The 21,669-nt window shown below is 35.4% G+C and overlaps 1 protein-coding gene across 1 annotated transcript in view; it reads right to left on the bottom strand.

The window, feature by feature from the left end:
* Positions 1 to 21,669, bottom strand: part of SHANK2 (SH3 and multiple ankyrin repeat domains 2) — a 141,007-nt gene that overhangs the window by 49,679 nt on the left and 69,659 nt on the right. The window contains exons 3-6 of the mRNA XM_015816010.1: positions 7,556 to 7,691; positions 5,315 to 5,395; positions 4,984 to 4,992; positions 97 to 117 (exon numbers count right to left, since the gene is read on the bottom strand). Of these exons, the coding sequence (XP_015671496.1) occupies positions 97 to 117; positions 4,984 to 4,992; positions 5,315 to 5,395; positions 7,556 to 7,691 (247 nt within the window). The remainder of the gene's footprint in view (positions 1 to 96; positions 118 to 4,983; positions 4,993 to 5,314; positions 5,396 to 7,555; positions 7,692 to 21,669) is intronic.

The raw sequence follows: 21,669 nt of genomic DNA on the forward strand, positions 1-21,669 counted from the left end.
ATAATTTGAACCACTGATAACTGTGTATTCTGCTTTAGTATAAGATGATGCAGGAAAAAAAGTAAAAAATAAAGAGACAAAAATGCTTCCCCTTACCCTTCTTCTTCCGTACTGAAGCTTGAAAATAGAAAGGAAATGAAAATAAATCAAAATCTGAACAGTATAGTCTTCTTATAAATGTTAAGGCTTAAATACCAACATTGAGCATTAGGCACTCCTAGCACTGGATGAACTGTATTTAAGAGGCAGTGTTTGCATTAAAAAATAACATATGTTGGCTATTTCTAAAATCAATATCTAATTTCAAAAGTTAAACAGCATAGATGGGATGTTTTTTTGGGGGGGGAATGCAATTTGAAAAAGACATTCTCAAAAGACTTAGAATTTAAAGAGAAGTGAACTGTAACCTTCTGACTATTGATTTCTGATTACCTTTCTGCAAATGTTAAAATGACTTATGAATGAAATTGTATTTATTAGAGGGTGTCTAATAAACAATGAGAATACAAAGACTTAATAGAATAAGAGACTCCCATATAATCAGGCTATTAGTTCTTTAAGTCTGTGGATTCCAGCATTGGGATGCCACACTACAACTGGAGGCAGGTATCTACTCTAAAAAACCAGCAACATGACTGATAAAATGTCAGCACATGTTCATGGTTTCACACAGAATTACCTGAAGTCCTTTCATTAATACCTACAAAGTTATTTGTGCTGTGTAAAAGCCTTCAGCATAGACTTTGTTTTCCAGGTCAGTGAATATCTCCCAAAGATGGATTAACATTCAGGACAGCACAATTTTAATATTTTTAATGCACAAAATGTCAGAGTAAGGGTTTTAGGGGCAAATAGAAAATAAATCCAACCACCACAACGCCTGTAGAATTGTCTGCTACCTAAAAGCTATAGGTATTTCTTATTATTTACACAAGAATAAATTACTCATCAAACTTGGGGGATATTTGAACCAGTTTTAGATGAAATAAAAAGAGAAGGGGAGGGAAAATAATGTTTTAAAAGAAGCATAACAGGAATACATTGGAAATAACATATCGTGAGCATATGCTTTGCACCTAATCTAATTTCTAGCATTTCCACAGGGTAAAAAATAACCAATCTGTGCAGATAATTCATTGACAACAGACAGATATTCTAAGATGGAAAAAGGTAACTTATTTTCTTAAGCATTTTTTTAAAATAGTAAGATATAAAATATTTATTTACAATAGTTTACTTAAGAAAGCATACTATTTTGATTAAATGATCTTTATTAATTACATTAGGGTATAGCTATGCTAAATGAAGAAGATAAAAAACAAAAGCCAATCTCTCTGATAAAAGAGCATAAAAGCATTTTTCTCCAATTGCAATCATATCATCATCATCATCATCATCATCATTCTGAACTTGGCAACTTGCTACAGGTAGTTAGCATGCATTTCATTGTGTTTTAACATATTCCATTAATTGACATACAAACAGATACACTTTCAAAGCAACAAAGTCCTGAAAGCTTCTTAGAACATATATGGGTCAGAACCAACTACATGAACCTTATGCAAAATCAACTCTACAATTAATAGTGCTGTGCTTTAAGGGAAATTAGGAAACATCCATTTGAATGGATATGATGAAATTTTCAATTCCCTGTGCTATGCAAGGCGAAGGTCTCTTAAGAACAGGAGATGGTATATTAAACAGCACCAATTGCTCCTATAGCAGTGGTGGCGAACCTATGGCACGGGTGCCAGAGGCGGCACTCAGAGCCCTCTCTATGGGCACGCGCGCCATCGCCCCAGTCTTAGGCCTTCAGCTGGGTTTTATAAAACCTTTTCGCTTTAGGCCTCCACTGCTGTGTGCAAAAAAAAAGGTTCAATCAGTCAATTTCAATTTCTTGCAGAAAAAAAAAGATCTTGCAAAGTTGGAATTGATTGATTGAACTTTTTAGTCCCACCCAGTCTACCGTTACCACCGCAGCTACGCCCACCCAATGGGCCACACCCAGCCAATGGGCCACATCCACCTGGCACCTGATGATGCATAAGTGGGTTTTGGGTTGCAGTTTGGGCACTCGGTCTCTAAAAGGTTCGCCATCACTGCCCTATAGCATTTATTTATTAAACACACACATACATACACACGTACATTTTCTCAGAAATATACTCAACTTACTTTAGTGATACATATAAAGTAGTAAGTAAGTGTGCACAGGATTGTATGTTGCATGTATACATTCAAATTCTTTACTACAAGTAAGTTATCCAGACTACATTTTAGTGCTATCAGATCTGGGTTGCAAAAACGTACACAACCATTAAATAGCAGCAAAGAGATGCAGAAATGTCTAACTCATTCAATTTTAAAAAATATCTGGTAGTTCTAATGTATTTAGCACTATTGGCAGATGTACATGAACAGTGTACATTTTGTGTATTCTTCTACAGCTTGATAAGAAGTACCTAAATTCAATAAAGTGCCTAAATATCAATAAAACTTTCTCACTTGAAATTAGTTGAATTTGAAGTGGATAAGTAGTTTTAATGATATGTGGGAAAGAACTTGGGAGATGAGACAAAGAAAAGTTGCCTAGAGATGGCCAAATAAGAAACAGCATAGCATGCAGCTAGATCAGGAGTAGGCAACCTCGGCTCTTTTATGACTCATGGACTTCAACTCCCAGAATTCCTGAGCCAGCTATGCTGGCTCAGGAATTCTGGGAGTTGAAGTCCATGAGTCATAAAAGAGCCGAGGTTGCCTACCCCTGAGCTAGATAATGGGTGAGGCAAAAAGTTTAATAGGTACCCTCCCTATTTCTTGGGCTATAAAGAGAAGGGAAATTGGTGAGAGAACTGTAAGACTTTATGACTTGCAAGATTCTGTTAATGTAGCTTTAGAGGAAAGTAGAGTTAGCTTATCGGCTCATATTTCCTGTCTGGTCTACCTGGTAAGGCTGACGGTAGCTTTATTCACTTCAAACCTGTGTACTTCTATTGAATTTTGAATAAATCAAAACTAGATTTAAAACTAGAAACAATGACAAGATTCTATCACACTGAAGCATCGTTTCTATATAAAAATATTATTACTAAAGAAGACTGTTCTTTTATATGACAGTGATTATTTTTATATTGTCTTTATCTTAAGAAAAGCATTCAGTGCTAGATTTTTGAAAAAATAATATGAAACAAAAAAATCTTAAAAGTCTAAGAGTTTTAGTTGACTTTATATAGGAAAAATAAGTTGATTTGAATCAGACCGATCCGTTTGAAGTAGTAATATGTGCAGTGGTTATAGTTACCTTTATAAATCTTCACATCCTATACTACTTAGTCTTTGAAAAACAATGAACTATTTTCCTTAATTCAGTTTGCATCTTTATATTAAACTCATTTTATCCTCCCAGAAAGCCTTAAAATACTATAGATAGATCATCTACAATGATCCATATTGAAGAATAATGAAGATTTCAACATATAGCAAAATGGGGGGGGGGATTGCTATAGATTGTACAAATTTGATGGAAAACAATGTATGAAGAAAGCATAGGGATGGCCAGTGGCGTTCACAGAAGGTACAAACATGCAAGCTGATGGGAGTTACATCACAGTTCAGTCTAGTGTTTAAGGCACCAGGAAACAAAGTGGGAGATTGTGAGTTCTAATCCTCCCTTAGGCATGAAAGCCGACTGGGTGACTTTGGGCCAGTCACACATTCTCAGCCCAATTCACTCACAGGATTGTTGTTGTGGGGAAAATAGGAGGAGGAAATTGTGTTGGATATGTTCGCCACCTTGAGTTATTTGTAAAAATAATAAAAATGCTGGATGCAAATAAATAAAATAATTATAATAAAATGATCATAATGAAAGAAAAAAGGTTATGCTATGTTACCAACTCTTGAGAAGGATAATTAAACAATATTCTCAATAATCAATTCTCAATCTTAATATTGACAAAATTAAAACACATCAACACTAGCACGTACATAGAGATTCCCTTATTTTCCTTAAATAGGTTAGAAAATCCAGATCCAAAACTAAATTAAAAACCAATAATAATATTTTTTTTGCCTTTTGTAGCATAAGAATGGTGTGAAGAAAATTTTAATAAATTTTATAGCCAAGAAAATAAATCCATAGAAAATGTCAAACACCTAGTAACTTTTGTATTTGACAAATCCCTGAAATATTTTCTATTGAACTTTTTAGTTTTGTTTAAATATAATTAAATACAAAAAGCTATTTTAATACAGAGGCTTACATATAACTTCTTAATAATTAATTGTGATTATTAAAAACTGCACCTGTTTTATTTATGTATGTTCATATTAAAAGATTATGTTATTTTTTTCCAAGTATTTGTCTAGTAAGAGAGATCGAGATTCTTTCAAACTGTGAGTTGAGTAGCGTATTAATTTAATAAATAAAATAAATAAGATTGTGAAGGAAGGAATCAACAAATTGCCCAATAACTTTCATTGTATTTTATAATTAGGATAACTAAACCAATTACCATGCAATTATTAAATACGGAAAAAAACTTCAAAAAATACTTTTTTCTTGTTAATACAAATTCCTCAAAAGTTTAGTAAATAAATAAGCAGTTATGATTGGTTCAGATCCAGAAAAATAATGATAGGAAGTGTGCAGTTACTGCATTTCTGGAAGGATCCTTTCCTTTACCTAATAGATATTCTTTCTTTGTCAGTTATTAAACGTTAGCAGAAAGGCTACAAAAAACCCCCCCTCATAAAGCAGTTTCCCTTTTTCTACCTTAGAAGCAAATGTATCTGTCAGAGATGATAACATTGATAATCTCTTGTTAAATTTGTGCATAAACCTCAAATGGGCTTTGAACTGCTGATAGAGGGGATCTGAGAGCAAAAATCTGTTTTTATCCACTAATTGCAAAGAACCCCAGTGGGAGCTAAAGGTACAGGGTTTTTTTGGTCAGCTTTTTAAAACAAGGACTAACAGCTTACCTTTATCCACTAATGAGAGGCCACAGAAATTTAAAATAAAACAATATTAGATGAACCCATTAATCAAAAACACAATAAAATAAACTACAGTTTTATTTAATGTTTAAATTGATGATGCATGTAAATGATAAATACATTCTCTTGCAGAACTGGAAACAAGGTAGGATTTTTCATGCTCATCATGCAACCGTGGAGCCTCCAGAAATGCAACATTCCTACGTAATCATTGCAATCCAATGTTCAGTACAAGGTGCAGTTCATTTTCAAACAGTACAAACATTGGCTTTACATCTCCATTATTGCAGCATGCTCTTTAAAAACACTTTCTTACCAAGCTCTTCAAGCTCTGAGGTCATTGACTTAGACCGCAAGGTCAGTGCAGTGGTTGGAGCCCGTTTTGGAGGTGGTGGGGCTTTGCATTAAACAGAAGGATATAGATAATAAGTAAAAACACTTCAGAATACATTGTTCAGATTCAATCCAAAATTACATTACTATTTAAACGATAATTAAATTGCTTGCCCCAGTGCCCAAAAGATAAAGTTGTCTGATCTCTACCAATACTTATGAGCTGATAACAGAAATCTTCATAATCAATCAATAAATAATGTTGAAAGACAGCATTACATAAGAACTCCAACTTTATTCTAGCACGAAACATGTCATTTCCAGTTCATTCATCATATTATTTTATGATTATCTCTATTACTACATATAATGATATCATACTTTCATTAAATAGAAACTCCCAATAATCAATTTTTGATTTATTGTCAAGATTAGTTTATAATGTATATATAATGTATATAATGTAGGTCTTTAGTTATTCGGGTTTTCTCCCGCGTAGAATTAGAAGTGTCTTGGCGACGTTTCGACGAAGTCAAATTCGTCATCTTCAGGCTGGTGTCTTCAGCTTCGTGCTTCTGGGAGTAGTGTGTGTGTGATCGCAGCTGTTTCTTCCTTTTAACTGCCAGTGGGGTTTGAGCTGATTGGGTGGGAGCTTGGCTGTGTTCTGATTGGCTGGAGGTGTGTTCTGATTGGTTAAGGAGCTTGGCTGTGCTCTGATTGGATGGGGGGTTGGCTGTGCTCTGATTGGCTCGGGAAGTGTTCTGTTTGGGTGGGGGCTTTGTTGTGCTCAGGTTAGAAGCCAGTCCACAGCTGCATCATTAGCCACTTTAAACCCCTCCAATCCATACATGAAGCAAACTGACACTCACCATAAAGATGTGGCACGACCACGAACACGAAGCCAAACAACAGCAACGAAGCTCACCAATTCAAATCCCCAAACAACAGCAACTCAAACTAACCTGAGCACAACAAAGCCCCCACCCAACAGAACACTTCCCCAGGCAATCAGAGCACAGCCAACCCCCCATCCAATCAGAGCACAGCCAAGCTCCTTAACCAATCAGAACACACCTCCAGCCAATCAGAACACAGCCAAGCTCCCACCCAATCAGCTCAAACCCCACTGGCAGTTAAAAGGAAGAAACAGCTGCGATCACACACACTACTCCCAGAAGCACGAAGCTGAAGACACCAGCCTGAAGATAACGAATGTGACTTCGTCGAAACGTCGCCAAGACACTTCTAATTCTACGCGGGAGAAAACCCGAATAACTAAAGACCTACATACAAACACCCGCGAAAACCTCAGAAAACAATGTATATAATGTATATACTTTATAAATGTATGTGCATGATTTAAAATGTGTTGAGTTACTGATTGGCGACATATAACCATAAAAGCAAATGCCATATAAAGATGGTAATATGCATGTGTATTTCACAGCAATGGGACAGTTGCAAGTTAAATGTATTAAGAAAAAGACATCAAAAATACATAGTGCCTTTATTTACCTTAAAATAATTGTTTCAATATGGTTATTATTGATTAAAAATCTGAATATATAAAAATAAAAATGTTTGTTGATTGAATCAATCAATCACAATTTTCCAGGTCAGAAACATCTTGAAGGATTGTGATTTATTATTTATAACAAATCAAATAGCTAACAATTATCCCTCTTTCATGATACCTAGAAAATCTGCTACCACATTTTGCCAAACAGTAGGAATGGCCATTAACGTAGAGAATCATGTACATGAAGATGTATTATCACATGCTTTTGACAGATTACAACAAAACCTAATTGGATTCAGACATAAATGTATAACTCTCTTTTATCTCTCAGAAAGATACTTAGTGCTGGAATTACTTCCTTGTGGAACAATTTCATAGCCACCCTGGCAATGTGTGTAAATTGTTTCATTCATGTAGAATGTAACAGCACATTGCAGGAGGATAGTAATCAATTATAAAATTAGTCTCCTCCACCCAATTATTTCACATACAAATACAGAAGCACTTCAGGAGCACTGATAGCACCAGAAGTCCCAGTGTCCATACCATTGGAAACCAATCTTAAAAGAATCCTTGCATTCTTCAATGTGAACATGCATCTTTTCCTTTAGTTAACGATTACTTGAATATCAGAAAATGGAATGGCATACCAGATTCTTTTATGAAGAAGCACCTGAAACAATTAAAATAATGAAAAGACAGTACCTTTCTTTCTGGCTGTGTCATCTGGATCTAGATTTCTGGTTACTGTGACAACTTTAAGAACTAAGTGATTGCCTCCTTGTCGGATCATGTTCACCACCTGCCTGTGGCCAACCTTGACTACATTTTCATTATTAACCTGTAGAGAAAAAAGAATGGGATGGAATTAAAGTGAACAAAATAATTCACATCAAATTGATAAGGAAAAAGACTGTTTTGATTTTTGTGAATTCTCATATAAATTAATCCAATCCTCGACTAATGCAAGAATCAAAACTTATTATGCAACTTGTCAAATTGTCCTATGAAATTATCACTTCAAAATTATTCTGAGAAGAAAGATATGCTAAAACACATCTGTGAGGAATGCACTGAATTGGAGAAGTACAGGACAGGAAAAAGCATACACACAAATGTCTCATCTAAAGCAACTTTTCTTTTTTAAAAATCATACTAGTGTTCTGTGTTAATCCCGGTTAATTTACAGAGAGTAGGTCAGAATTAAAATCTGATGGCTTTTCTTCTGAGAATTGGTATCAAAAATTCTGATACACAAAAACCACACTGGCATGTTTCAGAACTATGGTTTATACACACACACACACACATACACACACACTTACACAGACACAGGATTCATCAGAAGTATGTAAAGCTTTGTTGAATTTCCCTAAAAATAGATTGCCAGAAAGTAAATCATAAAAAGTTTCAAAATAATTTAATTATTAAAGTAACATGTTCTGGAATTTGATGCAAGAGTAAAGACTAAAATCCCTGCAAATTTTACTCTGCTGGTCATAGCCGAGTATAGGGGGTAGTGCTCATCGCTGTTTCTAGGCCACTGAGCCAGTGCTGTCCAAAGATATTTCCACAGTCATGTGGCCAGCATGATGTTGCGGGGTGCTATTATCTTCCCGCCTTTATTTATTTATCTACTCAAATTGCTAGGTTGGCAGGAGATGGGACGAGAACGGGAACTCACAATATCATGCAAAGCTTGGGTCTCAAACCTGGGCTGTCGGCTTCCCAACCGACAAGCCCAGTATCTTACCTGCTGAGCATTGCACTGTTTGATTATAACAGCATCATATTTCCATAACGTGTATTTGTGACATTTTGTAGATAATGAATTTTATTAAGCACATTATTTGGGATTTAGAAGCACTAGTGGAAACCTGTTCTTTTTCTACCCAATTTTCTTGTATTTTTATCTACAGAAATATATAAACTTATAGTATTATACAGTACATATTGCCACCTCCCCCAAGAGAAAATATTTTATTTTCTTCAAACATAAGAAGCAAATTTTTAATTACAAGTAGATTTCACTCATAAGCAAAAGCTGTTTAAAAAGCACAGATTTGCTCAGCCACGTGACTCAATCAATAGGAATAAACAACTATGACCTAGGTGGAAAAGCTGAGTATTTCATAACTTCCTGGAATTATATAAAAGTAAAAGGTATGACTCATCAAATAGATAAACTATTGTTAGAGATTCACATTTGTTCTCCATGCCATCTTTCTCAAGCCATCTTTCTGGGTTACTTAGGTTTAACATCTAATTAAGTGGCTAAAGTGAGAACACAAAAAAAAATTTAAAGTTCTTTTCTGACACATTATAAAATGCAATTTCTTACAACCTTAGAAGGCATCTATGAATTACTCCCAAAGCTTCTAAGGGACAAAGCCAATCTTGGAGCACCTCTGTGTAAGCAATGAAGATTTCTACATGGTAGAAATGGTAGAATAGAGAGATGGATATAAAGGCCCAAATAAATGGAAATTGTGAGCTTCGTAAAGTGCCCTTCTAAGATATTTACAACAAGCTGAAGTGACCCTGAGTGATGACAGGGAGAAGATTCATTCAGAACTTCTGGTCCAGTAAACCAAACTGTTTATATTCAGTGACCATATCTCTGAATAGATAGCATGCTGACTTACTAGGAAGGGATATATTATAACATCACAGATGGGTTTACTTATTAATCAAGTTTATATAACAGCCCATGTTACCAAAGGTGACTCTGGGCAGTACAACAAGAAATAAACCCACCAATGTAATTTTTTTGAAAACCACAAGTATAAATAAGATAAAAACAAGAATAAAAAAAAATTGTAATGTCACACTGTACTTTCCATTGTGTCTGCCTCCCCCCCCCCTTTGTCTTTGCCTTGCAATGTAGTGGGACAAAGCTATCATTCTTGATTCTGCTTTTTTTCATGGCTGCTCAGCAAAATATCAAAGCTGATGTAGGCTTAAGCTTGTGCTTGTCAAGGTCATCAACATAATCAATAATTTGCAATTGTGCAATGAGGAAGCTGACTGGTGGGATGCGGGGAGGGGGGCAACAATTAATTAATGTCCAATCTTATTCAGTTTTATCACAAAAAAGAGAGATTCATCTCCTTCTATCCACAATAGCATCCAGTTGTCCCACAGGCAATGTGGGCCTGACGCTGAGCTATAATCTATCAAATGTTCATAATTACAGGGAACCGTGGAGTAAGGAGCTGGAATACGAAATAAACAAAAATCAATCAAACATTTTGACATCTCTAAATCACATCATACACTAATTTATGATTATTTTAACAGAATAGTACTTGCTATATAAGAAACACCTTTGCATATTTTCTGGAATTTACTGACTTTGAATTTGCTGGATTCATTTAATGGTTGGAAATGCGGGCCTCAAAATACAATGTTAATTTAAATGATGTGGCTTTGTGTATAGCAGTTTCCTTCCTAGCAGAAATTTTATGTATTGATTTTGGTCTGGGACACTCATTGGTTTTTAAAGATATTTAAAGTTCTCTGACTTACATGCCAAGCAGGAAGGAAATTAACTGAAGGCCAACAGAAATATTTTTATGAAAAAAAGATCCATCCCTTACACAGTGGTGTCATTTTATATTTGAATACAGGTAGTTGTTGCTTAACAACTATTTATTCATCAAACTTCAAAGTTACAGCAATGCTGAATGAATGATAGTTGCAGCCAGTCCTCAAATTTATGGCCATTGTACTGCCCCATGGTCATATGATCAAAATTCTGGTGCTTGGCAGCTTGCAACTACCTTGGCCAGGCATTCTTCATCACAGTAGGAGGAAGAAGCTGGTCAAGGTCAGCTGGAGGTGGCAAGTATAGGCAACAGAGTACAGGTGGCTAAAAGGGAAGGAACAGAGGGAGAGATACGTGGGGGAGTTGAAGTGGGGAGCATGACAGGATAGAAAAAGTATGAGGTCTTCATCTAACAACTGCAACTGGGATGACCACAACTGCTGTTGCTAAGTGGTGTGGTCACAGGACTCAAGATTGTTGGCTAAGCAACCAGGGCCAGTAGTTGAAGGAGTATTGGAAGAAAAGTTGTGTACCCATTGCAAATATATAAAGATTGAAAACAAAGAAATAATTATCTGTTACTACAAATCAAATTCAACAAGAAAAGTATATTTGAAAATAATAATAATAATAATAATAATAATAATAATAATAATAATAATAATAATAATAATAATAAAAAGTTGGAAGGGACCTTGGAGGTCATTGAGTCCAACCCCCTGCTCAGGCAGGAAACCCTACACCATTTCGGACAAATGGCTGTCCAGTCTCTTCTTAAAAACTTCCAGTGTTGGAGCATTCACCGCTTCTGGAGGCAGGTTGTTCCATTGGTTAATTGTTCTAACTGTCAGGAAGTTTCTCCTTAGTTCTAGGTTGCTTCTCTCCTTGATTAGTTTTCATCCGTTGCTTCTTGTCCTGCCTTCAGGCGCTTTGGAGAATAGCTTGACTCCCTCTTCTTTGTGGCAGCCCCTGAGATATTGGAACACTGTTATCATGTCCCCCCTCGTCCTTCTCTTCGTTAAATTAGACATACCCAATTCCAGCAACCGTTCCTCATATGTTTTAGCCTCCAGTCCCTAATCATCTTTGTTGCTCTTCTCTGTATTCTTTCTAGAGTCTCAACATATTTTTTACATCATGGTGACCAAAACTGGATGCAGTATTCCAAGTGTGGCCTTACCAAGGCATTGTAAAGTGGTATTAATACTTCACATGATCTTGATTCTATCCCTCTGTTATTGCAGCCCAGCACTGTGTTGGCTTTTTTGGCAGCTGCAGCACACTGCTGGCTCATATTTAAGTGATTGTCCACTAGGACTCCGAGATCCCTCTCACAGTTACTACTATTGAGCAAGGTACCCCCTATACTATACCTGTACATTTGGTTTTTCTTGCCTAAATGTAGAACCTTACTTTTTTCACCACTGAATTTCATTTTGTTAGATAGCGCCCAGTGTTCAAATCTGTCCAAGAATGAAGCAGTTCTTTTGATGGAAAGAACATCATCCAGAATCAGAAAAAAAGATGTTCCTCGACTTACAACCACAATTGGGCCAATAATTTTGGTCATAAGTCATTGCAGTCATTAACAATGGTGGGGGGAGTTGCCTTGCTCAATGACTGCAATCCCAGCCTTCCCACTTGCAGTTGCTAAGTGACTGCACTTTGTGCCACTGGAGGGCAAGTGGCTCCTCTCTGTGTACAGAAGGGAATTCTTGTGCTGGGCCAGAGAAACTTCTTGTGTATGGAGGGATACCAGCACGCTGGGCTTGAGAATGGAAGTTTGGATTCAGAAGAGTTTGGATTGATCACAGAAGGCATTCAACTCTGTTCCACATGATTGGATAATCAAGTGCTTAGAAATTATAGGAGTCACTAGACACATCAGAAACTTTGTGTAAAGATCGATGGCATAACTGAAGACATAGTCTATCAATGGTGGTAGACTGGGAGAGGTTAATATCAAGAGTGAGGATAAGACTATCAAGTATCAAAACATCTGTCATGCTATCCCACCTCCTTTACCTCTAGACAATCTGAAGCTGAATGGAAATATACTATATGAAAGAATCATTGCTCAACACTATCCATATATGCAATGGAATTTGGACTGGACAAATGTGCTACCTTCACCACCAAGGAGAAAAATGGTGAACACTGAAGGAATCAAAATGCCTTATGGAAACAGCATCAAGAGTCTGGATGAAATTACTACCAATTCCTGGACATCCTTCAAGCTGCCAACATCAAGCACACTGAAGAAAAGAAGGTTAGAATTGAATATTTCATGATAGTGAAGAAGATCTTAAAATCTAAACTCAGTGGTGGAAATATTATCAAGGCAATTAACACCTGGGAAATTTCAATCACTAGATACAGACCTGGAATTGGACTCAAGCAGAACTAAAAATCCCAGATAGGAAGACCAGACAAATGATAATGAATCATGCCCTTGATGCACACAACAATGCTGACAGACTCTATTTACCAAAGAATATATGTGGGTGTGGCATACTGGAAGTATACCAGACGGTTGAAAATGGAAAAAAAGGCATTGGAAGAATATCTAAAGGACAGCAAAAAAGATGTACTGAAGCTAGTATACCATGAAGGTTCACTGAATAACAAACAGACTCCTTGCCATTAGCCTATAAGAAAGATAAATTGAAGAATAAAAAAGAGGCATGCCAAGACAAAGTATTACATGACCAGTAAACAAACAAACAAACAAACAAATAAATAAATAAATAAGACTAATCAGTTTTTGTTTGCCTCTTAATGGTTTTACTTTAGCTTCCCTTTCTGTCCTCTCCTCTGCCCTTCAAAATGTTCACTAGGATAATTAGCAAGAAGGAAATTAATGCTTATTTTTGCATTCATTGGAAAGGAAAGGATTATAAGAGAGTGAGCAGGCACACAATGGAGAACACATGTAAAGGAAACATCGGGTGGCACTGTCAGCCTTGAGCATGCCACACAAACAGCCTGGTGTAGTTCCCCAAAGGAAAAGATGACTTGTACCAACGTGGTGTTGAAAGAAATTGCTGACACTATTTCAGGAAAATGATCCAAAACTTTAAAAATGCTTGGAAAATGGAGGAGAAAATGGACTAGAAAATCAGAGCCAAAAAAATGCTGCCAACATTTTTGCACCAATTTTATTGAAGATTATATTATACAGATAAAACTAGTGCAATCTACGAAATATAAAATATATAAAAAAGAAAAAAGTTCCCTTAAACAAAGTCCTAATATCTGCTTTCTTATACTCTCTTTGTCTCTTCTCTCAGAATTGTTGGAGTCTTTAAAAATCCCTTTTGTAATTCCACTATAAAATGAAATATTCCTTTTGTAATATCCACATCATGGTTCATATTCTCACTGTCTCTTCTCACAAAATCTTTGACAGCTTCAACAAGTTCCTTTTGTAAATCAATTGAAGAGAAGCTATTCACAACACTTTTCTGAAATATTTCTGCGTCTTTTAAAATTACTAAATAATTACTCATTATTTCATTTGTAGATCATTATTTCCTATAGAGTATCATTTTTAAATCCACATTCAAATTAATTTCAATTGTATTCAATGGAATTTGTTTCTCTTCAGCAACATCTTCTGATTTTTCCGCAATAGTAGGTACCTTTATTATTATTTTCTGAGCCCATTCATCATAGATCTCTCTTAAAGAAGCCATTGATGCATTTATTTCTTCTAATGCACTCTAGTGTCTAATCTTCAAGTTGTCTTAATAGTTGTTCCCAAATATAAACATGATTTCCCACAAGAAATATTACTTTAATTAACTTCAAAGTCTTAAATCAAGTTCATTTGACCTTTTAAATCTTTTAAACCTTTCTAAAACCATCATTAATCATCCTTTTGCTATATTATTCCAAAAATATTTCAAAACAACACTTTAAACTTATAATCAGCATGTCAATAGTCTATTGTGATCTTGGAACACTTTTAAAAAGTTTCTACAGTAAGCCTTTTAGATAAATGCCCTAGAGCAGGGGTCCCCAACCCCTGGTCCATGGACCGGCACTGGTCCGCAGCATGCCAGTAAGTGGGCCACACAAATAAGCAAAGCTCCATCCTCAGGATGCAGGCAGTATTCAAACCAAACACCCCCTGGTCCGCGGAAAAATCTTTCTCCTTGGCACTGGTCTCTGGTGCCCAAAAGGTTGGGGACCTCTGCCTTAGAGTTATGTTGCAACATGACAAAGTTGCTGTAGTTTTGTTTATTTTCCCATTTGGTTTTATTTGTTATAATAAGAATAGGAACAATAAAGTAAAAAACAGCCTTCAAGCTACATAGTTTACAATATAGAAATACTGATCTGTACTTAATTCTTTGGTCCTATGAAAAGGACACATATAAACCCAATGTTGTATATTACCATACAGATATAAAAAGAACCTGAATGGCACTTTTAAGCTGTCTGTGGTTATACTACATGATAGCAAACCATTTAAAAAAAAAACATGGCAGAGATCATTATAAATGCAGTTAACAACTGAAACTACTGTATGTCAGCTACTTAGACAAGATATTAATTGCTGTGGCATAAAAATAATGGCAGCAGATGGCTGCAACCCTTTGCAGCTTAGGCAATGATACTCTTAGTCAACTAATGAAACAAGGAATTTGGGGAAGCCTGTGAAAAATATTGCAAAACATTGCCATTAAACTTCCGCACATTTTTATTTCCAACAGAGTAACTTATTAACAGTGATTTTTTGGGACATGGATCATATACGGATTCATAGTCACCAAATGAAGTTCTTTCACTTTACTTACCTCTACATAGAAAAGTAATTTAACACTAATAAAAACTAAAATTAATCACATTTGCTTTACCAAATTGGATTGCTTGATAGAATTCCCCAATTTTTAAATTCCATATGGCACACAGCTAAGGATTTCCTAATTAATAAACAGTTCTGCAAAACAGTATTTTTGCAGACCCACGTGCACAAAATCATTCATTTGGATCCTCTGTTACTCAGATGTTTTCAAAGTTTCTTCTTCTATGTCACCTGCCACCACAGTTACTGTCTTCTCACTTCTAACATTCTCCTTTATTTGATTCTCCATTCCTACGTCTTTCTTTTCCTCTATTTCTACGTTATTTTCCTTTTCTACATTTCATCACTTTCTCAACTGTTACCTACAAATGTCCATTTGATTTCTTTCACTTCTGATTCCATCACAATTCTTCCTTAGCCTATCTCCAAACATTCCTGCACTACTCCATTCATTCAAAACATTTTTTGGGGGGTGGTATTAAAAAAAACTGTAGTGGAGCTCAAGGGATGAAGTTGTTAGGCCAGAGGTCCCCAACCTTTTGGGCACCAGGGACCAGTTTTTCCATGGACCGGAGGGTGCGTAGTTTTGTGTACTGCCTTCATCTCCCGGATGGGGCTTTGCTTGTTTGTGCGGACTGGTTGCTGGTATGCTGCGGCCTGGTACTGGTCCACGGACCGGAGGTTGGGGACCCCTGTGTTAGGCAACCAAAAAAAGAAAAAAAGGAACTCTATTTCTTGGAATAATAAATTTTACTATTCTATACAAACCATACTCTGGAAAACTCAATAGTTCAAATATTATAATTACATAACTGTACGAAAATTTAAAGATCTTATTTAAGCAACTTTTGATATGTGTATTTTTATTATACATTGTCCCTATATAATAAAAATTCTTGAAATATTTTTTCAAGAAAAATTAAGAAAAAAGCGGCTTGGTCCTTTTGTTTTTAGTTTAAATTGCATAGGTAAAGGAAAGAAAATAAACAGAGGTATTAATTTATTAAATAGCTTTACTGTATATGGCTACCAAACTCACAAACGGCAACTTCAGGTGGCATACAAAATTACAAATTAACAATATAAATTAACATATAATTAACAATATAAAACCCCCAGAAACCCTACCCCTCGTGGTGGCAACAAAGATAATCTCAAAAAAAATATTTCTGAGGTAGTTTTATTTCCTCTATAGGTCAGCAGAATAACAGAAATGAGTCATTGTGTCTTTTGAAGTGAATTATTTTCATTCTGCCCAACATTTAACATTTTTACTTGCATGACACAAGTTTTAAAAATAGAACGATTATGCTGCAATATTCATTATGAAATCTGTCCCCTTGGAACCACAAAAACAATTCTTAATTCCACATACAATTTCTATTCTATTGCTGGTATTCCTAAACTATGGTATATTCTGCTCAAATATAAGACAGCAGTCTGATTCCAAAAAATAAATTAAAAACACAAGAAAACGAAACCCTCAATGGGCTCAGCATGTATACATGACAAGTTGGAAAAATCTTGCTAAGGCAAACATGGATTATCTCATGAAGTACTATGCCACTTCCAAAATCTTGCCAAGAAAACTGCAGGGACTAATCTAGGCAGTTGCCAGGAATCCCTTGAAGGCACAAAAAACAAAAACAAACCAACAATATAGAATTATAATATTGTTTTTTTGTCTAGAGACAAGAATCTTACATGTATTAGAATGCCATGGTCTTTCTCAGTCTTTCTACGCTTTAGATTTTGAGCTGCATAGGACCTTTTTACTGAGATCGGTAAATCTATTGGCTTAATTGAGACTGCAATGTTTCAAAACTTGGATATTTCATAAAATTTGCTCTTTATTAAATATTTTTGAGGTAAAATTCAGTTTTTGCTACAGAGAACAAAAACTCGTGTCAACAGATCCAGCTTATTCCTGCCGTCACTCACTACAAAACCATTGTATTACATGTTTTCAAATGTACTTGGTATTGTGCAAAATTCATTCATCACATGTATATTCTCAAGGCAGTGTGGTTTTGGTTTGTTCCTACAAAATTATCGCTAACCTTTTAAAATCTATTTTATGTCTAAAAAGAAAGAAAAAGGAAGAAAAGAAAGAAAAAAGAGGAGTAAAAAGAGAAAAAATAGACATATGTAAGAACTCTATGGTCAAGATCTGTGGAGATTCCCAATCATTCAGGTCATAGTTGTGTCAAAGGTGCTCTCCCCCCCCCCAAAAAAAGTGCTTTTTTTCTTCAAAAGGCAACTGGACTGTTTTTTCCTTGAGGAGGAAGAAGAAACGGTTTTGCTTCTCATCCAAGAAGCTTCATCACTTCTGATGGCGGGGGGAATGGAAGGATAGGTACTGAAAGTTGAGACTGGATAGTGGGGGGGATAGAAGGATAGGTTCTGATGGGATAGTGGTAGGGGATGGATACAATGGATACAGAATACAATCCTTTCATCCAACCCCATCCTATCAGAATCCAATGCACGTTTGAGAGCATTTATTGTAAAGGAAGAATTTGAACCTGGGTTTCTCTTATCCAAAATAATTAACAATTAACAATAAAGCAGTGGAACACCTTGCCTTCAGAAGTTGTGGGTGCTCCATCACTGGAGGTTTTTAAGAAGAGACTGGATAGCCACTTGTCTGGAATGGTAGAGGGTCTCCTGGTTGAGCAGGGGGGGTTGGACTAGAAGACCTTCAAGGTCCCTTCCAGCTCTATTCTGATTGATTGAATATTCTATCCTGGCTTTATACTAAAACTACCAAATTATATAAGTGCCTACATTCATGTACTCAACTACTGTTCACAGTCTCCTTTGACTGAGATTTCTCCAATCAGATCATTGTCTGGACTGCAGTTCTTTCCCTTGTCTCTCAAGACTATTCTCACAGCCCATTATACCCGCTATGTCCTGAATGCAAGGAAGCATGAATCAATAAACCTGAACCCAGTCTTTGGATAAATATTTTCATTTACTGGCTGAAACTACTGCAAACCCCTGTTGGACTGGTACACCTAATATTGGCAGATAATTTCAAATCCTCCTGGGAAAAAGCAATCCAAGGAAAATTGGGCTGCCACAATTTTTCCAGTGATGGTTTTTTTTTTTTACCATTAGGAACATATCAAACAAAATTAGACTTAAAACAGGGGATTTTAGACACAGAAGGCCAAACGACAACATTATAATTTATAAATAATTGAGTTTAGCTCCCAAGCCAGTTTCATACTTACACAATTTTCAGTCAGTAAATGTACAAAAACTTAATTAGCTTATTTTAATGCCTTCCTCACAGCAGTTTTGAAAGGAAAATATAAGGAATTTCCCTTTCAAACAGTCTCGTCCCTGCATCATGAATGTGATAGAAAAACATGGTCTATGCTCTATATAGGTAGTCCTCGACTTATAACCACAACTGAGCCCACAATTTCTGTTGCTAAGCAAGATGGTTGTGAAATAACTTTTGCCCCATTTGACCTTTCTTGCCACAGTTATTAAGCAAATCACTGCCATTGTTTAGTTGCGCTTGAGGCTGTTAAGTGAATCTGACCTGCCCATTGACTTTGCCTGTCAGAAGATCGTAAAAGGTGATTGCATGACCCTGGAACACCTCAATTGTCATAAATGTAGGCCAGTTGCCAAGCATTTGAATTTGGTTCATGTGGCTATAGGAATGCTGCATGGTCATAAGTGTGAAACATGGTCATAAGTCGCTTTTTTCAGTGAAGTTGTAACTTTGAACAGTCACTAAACAAACTGTTGTAAGTTGAAAACTACCTGTGTTATCACTTTTACAGAGACTTTTGTCACCAGTTAATTATCTCTCTCCTATTTACAGTAAATTTCTGGGACATTCTGATAATTTCTATTTACATGGTCTGGTAGACAATCAAGATAACTGTACCTTCAAAAGTATCAAAATTCTGTTAGATCTGTTAGATCTGTTTAAACTTCACCCACAAATAGCCGATAACAGCAATTGACACAAGTGCTATTTCTACTTTTCTAAACAGTATGCCGTTTTATACAGTATGTTACACCTATTTGCCACAATTTACACTCTTAGACATTGGTGCCATCAGGATGATTAAGGCTATGACTATTCAGTTTTTAGATTTCCCCTCGCCCTGTTTATGCCTGACCTAAATTTCTCCTCCATAGTATTACAGTCACATCACTAATGCTCAGTTTGAAATACCTGTAGATTTCAATAATTAAGTGATTCTATATCTTCTCTAGCTATTTGTATTGTCATTTTAGCATTATATATTGTTTTATAAAATAGGATACTTCTTACATAGATTTATATAATTGTATTTATCACTGACTTTGAAATCGTCTGTGTGTCTGTGTGTCTGTGTGTCTGTCTGTCTGTCTGTCCGTCTGTCTGTCTATCTATCTATCTATCTCCTTAATGGTATTGGTACTATGTTTATATATTTGTGATAGCATTTTAAATCCTACTTATTCTTTATTGTGGAGGGAAGGAGGGAGGGAGGGAGGGAGGGAGGGAAAGAAGGAAGGAAGGAAGGAAGGAAGGAAGGAAGGCATTCGTTAAAATATTAGATAATAAAATGGCTTTAATTTTAATACTGAACATAAAGTTTGATGATCAGTGATCAAAACAAGACTACTACAACAGAATGAAATTGTATCAAGGTTCAGTACACTGAGGTTTTATTGTCCTTGGAAGCTGCTTACATACATCACAAGATTACTTCAGTTGATTATATTGAGTTGATTATATTGACTTGCAGTTCACAGAATTAAATTTTTCATGCATGTCACAGCTAGGCTCACTCACAGGAGAAAAAAAACCCCTATTCTTTACTCCAGATTTTATTTGTAAACCGTTTGAAAATAAAATGCTATCTTAAATGAAATGTCATGAACTATAAAACATGATGAATTGGGATGACATCTAATGTTGCCTAACTTGCTTGTAATTTTACAAGCAAAACTGAGACATGAAGCAGTCTACATAATGTTCATTTTATGCTTGATCTCCTTGTGTATATGAATCTATTGCCTCACTTAACAGTACCAAAAAGATATTGCTGTTCGCCCTTGGAAAAATTTGTTCCATAGCAAAGTATTCAAATTCTGCATTCAGTAAAGCTAGTGCATTAAGAAAATCTTCTACCTACAGAAACCTTCTCCTTACAATAAATTCCTTCTTGCCAATATACAATCAGAATGCAAGTTGCTGAACTGCTTATCACACACAAGACCACCTAATTTCATACAATCCAATATAATAGTAACATGCATTGACAACTCACTTTGGATATAGAAAATCACAGAGAAATCAGCTGCATGTCATGATTTCTCAGGATGTTGATCCATTTATAGATCAATAAAACAAAACAAAGAAAAGGATGTAATTCAGACCATGGTTGTTCCTAACTGTGATACTTGAGTCATTCTTTTCCCACTTAGTAGGTTCATTTGATTTTCTTTGATTTTCAGGAAGAAAATACTTATTTTCCTGACCCAGCATGGAAGCCAAATGATCTGTTGAGCAGGAGCAGAACTCTATTTTTCTCTGGCACCTCAAATGAGTGTGAGAGTGGAGGAGTGACATGAAGGGTAGTTGAAGTTCTAACAGGCAGCATCACAGCCCAGTGATTTCTCTCTCTCTGATACAATTAACTTCAAACAAGGAAAAAATAACCACACTTTTGTATTTGTTCTATTTATGTATATATAATAATAAAGCACATTTTTCTAACATCATAGCTTTTGCTAGTGTGATAGGATTTTCTGCTCATCTATCCTCTATTCAGCCTTTGATTGCTCTCTAAATTGAGTCTGGACAGTTCAAAAGCACTTGATAGCATGATTTTGCAGGAAGACTGAGGAGTACTCTAGAGCAGTTTCCATTAGCAGAAATATTTTCTAGTAACAAAAGGATGCCATACATAAAACAATAATAAACAGTCCATTTAATTGTAAACAATACAAGTGATTAAATAATGAATAGAAAGAAATGAAAATCAGGATAGAGTAAAATTATGATCCATCCAGATTACATTTTTATGCAGTAAGTTTGATAAATATGTCCATACCTAACACCTAAAACAAAATATTTCCATATATTTATAAATAAATAATTTTATAATAAATTATAAATTAATTATCTGACAAAGTAGGTTTATCTTTTTCAGCAATATATTATAAAATAAACTTTCATTAAAATTCTGACTGAAAATGTTTTCAAGTTCATATATTATGTTCAAATACAATAAATTATAATGTTATAAATTAGATATCTAACACTGTAAAATGTCTCTTTTCCACCAACATATTATGCAAAAAACTTTCATTTTAAAAAACTTCCTTACTGGAAACATTTTCAATATTTTTATAAAGAAATTTTACAGATTAAAAAAATACGCTATCTGTCTGGGGCTATTTCTAAAAATGTAAAATATACAAATAACAGTTATAATTTAA

The sequence above is a fragment of the Protobothrops mucrosquamatus genome, unplaced genomic scaffold, assembly GCF_001527695.2.
Source record: "Protobothrops mucrosquamatus isolate PMUCROS unplaced genomic scaffold, P.Mucros_1.0 scaffold394, whole genome shotgun sequence".
Taxonomy (NCBI): domain Eukaryota; kingdom Metazoa; phylum Chordata; class Lepidosauria; order Squamata; family Viperidae; genus Protobothrops; species Protobothrops mucrosquamatus.